Genomic DNA, 7,500 nt, shown 5'->3' with positions numbered 1-7,500 from the left:
TTGAGGTTCATTTCAATACCTTTCTAATACTTTTTTAAGACCTTGACAATATTCTTCCAGATCTCACCGCCACTTCGAGCTGTAACCGTTTACATCAGTGACATGTCTTTTTGATCACTCCAGCCATCTCTATCATCACTCCAGCCATCTCTATCGTCATTCCAGCCATCTCTATCATCATTCCAGACATCTCTATCATCACTCCAGCCATCTCTATCGTCATTCCAGCCATCTCTATCAACATTCCAGCCATCTCTATCATCACTCCAGCCATCTCTATCATCACTCCAGCCATCTCTATCAACATTCCAGCCATCTCTATCATCACTCCAGCCATCTCTATCAACATTCCAGCCATCTCTATCATCACTCCAGCCATCTCTATCAACATTCCAGACATCTCTATCATCACTCCAGCCATCTCTATCATCACTCCAGCCATCTCTATCAACATTCCAGACATCTCTATCATCACTCCAGCCATCTCTATCGTCATTCCAGACATCTCTATCATCACTCCAGCCATCTCTATCATCACTCCAGCCATCTCTATCAACATTCCAGCCATCTCTATCATCACTCCAGCCATCTCTATCATCACTCCAGCCATCTCTATCAACATTCCAGACATCTCTATCATCACTCCAGCCATCTCTATCATCACTCCAGCCATCTCTATCAACATTCCAGACATCTCTATCATCACTCCAGCCATCTCTATCGTCATTCCAGACATCTCTATCATCACTCCAGCCATCTCTATCATCACTCCAGCCATCTCTATCATCACTCCAGCCATCTCTATCATCACTCCAGACATCTCTATCATCACTCCAGCCATCTCTATCATCACTCCAGCCATCTCTATCATCATTCCAGCCATCTCTATCAACATTCCAGCCAGCATCATCATTCAACTTGTAACATTGTCTTTTGTTTAATAAATAGTCTTAAAAAACTCAGAAGCTTATTCGTGATCTATCTCAAACAAGTTACTTAAGAAGAAACAACACTGACCCAGAGCGTGTGCTATCCTAGAGGGGGGGGCCACGTCGTCCTGGGCCCGGCCGTCTGTGACCAGAACCAGAACATGGGCCGCCTCCTGCCTCATCCCATGAGACTCCTGGAACAGCTCCTTCAGCACGTAGCTGATGCCCTTGCCTGGACACACACAGCAATGGGATCAACATACATCAATGTATATTATGTATATATACATCAATGGGATCAATATACTGTAGTATGTGTCAGTATACTGTAGTATAACACATTTAACATTACTATAGTATAACACCTTTAACATTACATTTCACCAAATGTCTCTCTACCATAGAAGTCAGAATATACAGTATAATGTGTGTTTGTGTGTGTATGTGTGTGTGTGTGTGTGTGTGTGTGTGTGTGTGTGTGTGAGCGTGCATGTGTGCCTCTGTGCGTGTGTGTGTGGGTGCGTGCCTCTGTGCGTGTGTATGTGTGAGCGCGCGTGTGTGTGTGTGTGTGTGTGTGTGTGAGCGTGCATGTGTGTGAACGTGTGTGTGTGAGCGTGTGTGTGGGTGTGTGAGCGTGCGTGTGTGTGTGTGTGTGAGCGTGCGTGTGTGCCTCTGTGCGTGTGTGTGTGTGCGTGAGTGCGTGCCTCTGTGCGTGTGTGGGTGGGTGCGTGCCTCTGTGTGTGTGTGTGTGTGTGTGTGTGTGTGTGTGTACAACATGAGAGTGTGTGGTACCAACCTGTCTTGGTGTTGCCTCCTCCGTAGCGCACGCCTCTCAGGGCCCTGAGGATGGACGTCCTGTCCTTGTGGTCGTTCAGGTGGAACTCTATGCGAGGCTCGTCACTGTAGTGGACCACTGCTATCTGAGGACAGAGAAGGCTCTGCATACTGAGAACAACATAACAACACCTTTATCAATGTAGAACATTTACACCCAGCGAGTATACACACCAGTGGAGGCTGGTGGAGGTAGGAATCGGAGGATGAGCTCATTGAATGGTATTACTAGTAATAATAATAATGAGACTGTCCTCCGATTTCTACCTTCACCAGCCTTCACTGACATACACAGTGCATGCGACAGCAAGCCTACTTACAAACAGGTAAAGGTAAGACAGTTCTGCTGACTAGAAACAACCCATAGGCCACTTTCTAGATACTTGGAAGAAACTTGCAAGTCGGCAACATTCCACAGGGTGAGGCGGCACTCCTTCCATGTTGCTTATGCGTATCCTTACAGATCTACAAGTGTCTAGGGACTAGGACCAGGGGTGGCCAACCCGCGGCTCACGAGCCGCATGCGGCTCTTTGCCTATCTGTGTGCGGCTCCATTCATTAAAAGTGTGTCTCACTCTCTGTGTCTCGATAGGCGTCGTTTTGGTATGGCAATTTATGGCACTCGCCATTCCTGGCTTAAAAAAAAACAGAAAATCTGAAACACGTTTTGTCATTTTTGTGATTTTATCCACTCCACACAACGGAAACTCAAAATCCTCCCGGCTCCATCGCACCCCACCAGCCAGGCGCTGTAGTGGAGCGGGACATCGAGGTTTCTGCTCTGGCTAGTAGCCTTAACAGTTCCTCAATACACAAGCCATGGAGTAACGTTAATGTTAAAACCTTGTCCATTATCCTCGTTCATTCAGGTGGGTTAAACAAACTGTATAAACGCCATAATACTGTTGGTTCAAATGTAACATTATTAATGAACAAGTCCATGTCATGTTGTGTTAATACAAACATGTTCTAATATATTATTTTAGTGAAAGATCCGACCTAACGCCACCTAAAGCTACTTAGCGAACGTTAAAGGGTACAACAGCTATGACAGTATGTCAACTATGTCTCTATTCTGAATAATTTCTGTAATAATTCTACCAAATTGGGTGTGAGTAAGTTGTGTGTGCAAGCATGTTTTTGTCAATCATCTCACTTTTAATTAAAGGTGAGCTGGTAACACAAATATGCCAGGGGAAAAAAGGAAAATGGACATAACAAGGACCTTTTTTGGTATAAGGGCAGCAGAGACAAGTACAGGGACACAGGTGAGGTCTTACAATACTAGTGTTTTTAACAGTGCAGTTAATTTAGAGTTGAGAATAGCTAAATCTGTAATGTTTTGTTTTTAATGAGATTGAACCGGGTCCACCTGCTAGGAAAGATGTAGATTACTACCTGAGATTTGTACCATGATATTATTACTGTAGTTGTCACCTCTATTTGGTAATAGAGGAATGAGAGAATGAGTGAGGTGGAGGAGAGAAAGAGAGGGAGACAGGAAAAAAGTGAGTGTGTGAGTGTGTCTGTCTGTGTGTGTGTGTGTGTGTGTGTGTGTGTGTGTGTGTGTGTGTGTGTGTGTGTGTGTGCGCGCGCGTGTGTGTGTGTGTGTGTTTGTGTGTGTATGTGTGTGTTTTTCTGTTTACTACCTACGATCTCTCGCAAGGCAGAGCTTTTTTGAGAAGGACACGAGGCGAGAGGAAGCAGGGAACAGAGGAGACATTGTTGGGACGCAGCCAAGGTTAACAGTCTGACCTGCGTGCCCTTGGGACCAATCACAGGGAAGTAGGTCACGACCCGGAAGAGGAAGTCCTTCAGCTTGACAAAGTTATTGGAGCCGATGCTCCATGACTCATCTACCAGGAACACGATGTCTGCATTGGCCTTGCCGCAGACTACAAACACACACACACACACACACACACACACACACACACACACACAGACACAGACACAGACACAGACACAGACAGACACAGACACAGACACAGACACACACACACACACACACACACACACACACACACACAGGTCAAAGATAATAGCTGAACGGAGACTGAAGATGGTACTGTAGCAGTGGCCGTTCATACCACAGAAGTAGAGGAGATATTATTCATACTCTTATTCACACTCATACTCATTTCTTGAGTAGTTTGCTTATTTGGCTTGAAATACATCCATACAGTAAGTATGTAACTAAGTATTGTATAAGCTACAATTTAGCTGACAATGTGTTAGAAACAGATTTAAAACGGATTTAAAAACATAAAAAAATACTGTTCTAATTATTACCTGGCCCTGGTGGACCAGTGGTCTCTGTATGAAGAACAGTGGACCTGGTGGAGGCCCTGCCCAGGGGGGCCCGGGTGTTCCTGTTGGTGGTGCCGGCCGTGGTGATCCGGGAGGCGGTGGACATGTGAGGGGGGGGAGGGGCCGCCGTGGCTGACTGGACCGGCACCAGAGGAGGGTCTTTAGCTACTGCAGGAGGAAAAGGGAGGTTCATCTAATGTAGAGACACTACTATCTACAATACAGGTCTTATACCTAGGAGATATTACTGCCTAATAATAATAATCTACCAGTAACTAGATGTTGTAATAAACCTGTAAGCACATCATGACGTTAGAATTATAAGGTTCTATCTCCATTTTTGTCAAAATTGAGTTTTTTACATAATCTGATCCATTAGGTGTTTATTAATGCCTGTGTGGTGTTATTTTTAAAATGTTGACATTTTTTTGTTAGTAATTCATAAAATACAAAGGTTCCATCTCACAAAACATAATGGAATGTAAAAACTTTGACGCTCAATATCTCTGAACTACCCTAAACGGAGATAGAACCTTATCATTCTAAACGGAGATAGAACCTTATCATTCTAAACGGAGATAGAACCTTATCATTCTAAGCTCATGACATGTCATTATTGACTAGGTGCCTGTTTTTCTGTTAGTTCTTTTATCTCACTTTGTTGTATTTACAAAAGGATGGAATTAAGACTGGTGGTTATGTTGCCCTAACGATGGAGGGTTCTAGAATAGTGTAACAGTGCAGTGTGTAGAAATGGGATGTCTTAACTGTGGGATGAGTAGTTATAACAAGTCTGAGTAGTTATAACAAGTTTATGAGTAGTTATAACAAGTCTGAGTAGTTATAACAAGTCTATGAGTAGTTATAACAAGTCTGAGTAGTTATAACAAGTTTATGAGTAGTTATAACAAGCCTATGAGTAGTTATAACAAGTCTGAGTAGTTATAACAAGCCTATGAGTAGTTATAACAAGTCTATGAGTAGTTATAACAAGTCTGAGTAGTTATAACAAGCCTATGAGTAGTTATAACACGTCTATGAGTAGTTATAACAAGTCTGAGTAGTTATAACAAGCCTATGAGTAGTTATAACAAGCATATGAGTAGTTATAACAAGTCTGAGTAGTTATAACAAGTCTATGAGTAGTTATAACAAGTTTATGAGTAGTTATAACAAGCCTATGAGTAGTTATAACAAGTCTGAGTAGTTATAACAAGCCTATGAGTAGTTATAACAAGTCTATGAGTAGTTATAACAAGTCTGAGTAGTTATAACAAGCCTATGAGTAGTTATAACAAGTCTATGAGTAGTTATAACAAGTCTGAGTAGTTATAACAAGCCTATGAGTAGTTATAACAAGCATATGAGTAGTTATAACAAGTCTATGAGTAGTTATAACAAGTCTATGAGTAGTTATAACAAGTCTGAGTAGTTATAACAAGTCTGAGTAGTTATAACAAGCCTATGAGTAGTTATAACAAGTCTGAGTAGTTATAACAAGTTTATGAGTAGTTATAACAAGCCTATGAGTAGTTATAACAAGTCTGAGTAGTTATAACAAGCCTATGAGTAGTTATAACAAGTCTATGAGTAGTTATAACAAGTCTGAGTAGTTATAACAAGCCTATGAGTAGTTATAACACGTCTATGAGTAGTTATAACAAGTCTGAGTAGTTATAACAAGCATATGAGTAGTTATAACAAGTTTATGAGTAGTTATAACAAGTCTGAGTAGTTATAACAAGTCTATGAGTAGTTATAACAAGTTTATGAGTAGTTATAACAAGCCTATGAGTAGTTATAACAAGTCTGAGTAGTTATAACAAGCCTATGAGTAGTTATACCAAGTCTATGAGTAGTTATAACAAGTCTATGAGTAGTTATAACAAGTCTATGAGTAGTTATAACAAGTCTGAGTAGTTATAACAAGTCTGAGTAGTTATAACAAGCCTATGAGTAGTTATAACAAGTCTATGAGTAGTTTTAACAAGTCTGAGTAGTTATAACAAGCCTATAAATAGTTATAACAAGTCTATGAGTAGTTATAACAAGTCTATGAGTAGTTATAACAAGTCTATGAGTAGTTATAACAAGTCTGAGTAGTTATAACACGTCTATGAGTAGTTATAACACGTCTGAGTAGTTACAGATGGGACATGGGATGTCACATGGGATGTATTGCTGTGTTTGCTTGGCTGTTTATTGTTGTTTTGTGGCATCTCAATTGTCGATTTAATTGTGGTTTTAAGTGCTTTGTTTTTAACATGTTTTATCTTTCAGCCCTCCTCCCCTTTCCCCTTATGAGGCAGGCCGGCATTGTAAATAAGAATTTTGTTCTTAATTGTCTCGCCTGGTAAAATAAATATAAAAAGTTATAATAAAATAAAAAGTCTTAACTGACCTATCCTGTGGTAGATAGAGGTGATGGGCCCTTCCACTTCTCCATATAAGGGTTTGATGGTGAACACATAGGTCCTGCCATACTGCAGCTCACTGATCTTATAGGAGGTGAACGCAGGTCCCAGGGTCTCCGTCTGGAACTCCAGCTCTGAGGAGGAAATCAAAAACTGGGTATTTTTACCTCAGAAATATGTTGTAGGTCTGTGACAAAACTTTGAATTTATATTATCAATTAGTTCCCAGATATTCATATTCCCTGTGTGTGCATATCAATTGCTTTTCATTAGGTACTCCCTAAAAACTTCAGATTGTAAAATGGGTGAGAGGAAGTCAATTTAAAAAGCAATTAAATGACTCAAACCTCGACATTAATGTTTTACTTCTGGGGAGTTTAGGAGAGTAGCCATCTTTAAATATGGAGCTGCTCTGACCAGGACACAGCCAGTAGTATTGGCTATAGTTGTCATCACAGAGGCCTGATGTGAGGCCTGATGTGAGATCTGTGTGTGTGTGTGTGTGTGTGTGTGTGTGTGTGTGTGTGTGTCTGTGTCTGTGTGTGTGTGTGTGTGTGTCTGTGTGTGTGTGTATGTGTATGTGTGTGTGTGTGTATGTGTGTGTGTGTCTGTGTGTGTGTGTGTGTGTGTGTGTGTGTGTGTGTGTGTGTGTGTGTGTGCGTGCGTGCGTGTGTGTGTGTGTGTGTGTGAATCCCATCAGATGAGTCTCTTGTGTCTCACCATAGTTAACATTTTTCAATGTAGAAATTGGCTTCACAGTTCAATATCACATAAAGGACAGAGGATCACATTAACACTCTCTTCACTGTGTCCAGCACTCCGAAATGCAAGCCTGAAGAAATCGATTTGATATTTGATTCTACAATGACACCTAACATTATGGTTCTGGCCCTTTGAATCATGTGTCAACTCAAGATCTGAAACGGACCCCCTTGAGCTGTGCACCCCTGATGTATAGCCTCTGACCTGATGACCTATGACCTCTCACCTGAGATGTGCCTCCAGGAGAGGAG

General features: G+C 41.5%; 1 protein-coding gene across 1 annotated transcript in view; it reads right to left on the bottom strand.

Moving 5' to 3' along the window:
* The window catches only part of col7a1l (collagen type VII alpha 1-like), a gene marked incomplete at both ends in the record, with an annotated part of 123,082 nt that overhangs the window by 73,416 nt on the left and 42,166 nt on the right, over nucleotides 1-7,500 (bottom strand). The window contains 6 exons of the mRNA XM_080538281.1: nucleotides 1,018-1,161; nucleotides 1,726-1,849; nucleotides 3,519-3,658; nucleotides 4,056-4,241; nucleotides 6,475-6,621; nucleotides 7,476-7,500. The exon at nucleotides 7,476-7,500 is cut by the window's right edge and continues 95 nt beyond it. Coding sequence (XP_080394407.1) covers nucleotides 1,018-1,161; nucleotides 1,726-1,849; nucleotides 3,519-3,658; nucleotides 4,056-4,241; nucleotides 6,475-6,621; nucleotides 7,476-7,500 — 766 coding nt within the window. The remainder of the gene's footprint in view (nucleotides 1-1,017; nucleotides 1,162-1,725; nucleotides 1,850-3,518; nucleotides 3,659-4,055; nucleotides 4,242-6,474; nucleotides 6,622-7,475) is intronic.

Source organism: Nansenia antarctica (genome assembly GCF_963989245.1).
Source record: "Nansenia antarctica genome assembly, chromosome: 8".
Classification (NCBI taxonomy): Eukaryota; Metazoa; Chordata; class Actinopteri; order Argentiniformes; family Microstomatidae; genus Nansenia; species Nansenia antarctica.
This window is presented reverse-complemented; position numbering and strand designations above follow the sequence as displayed.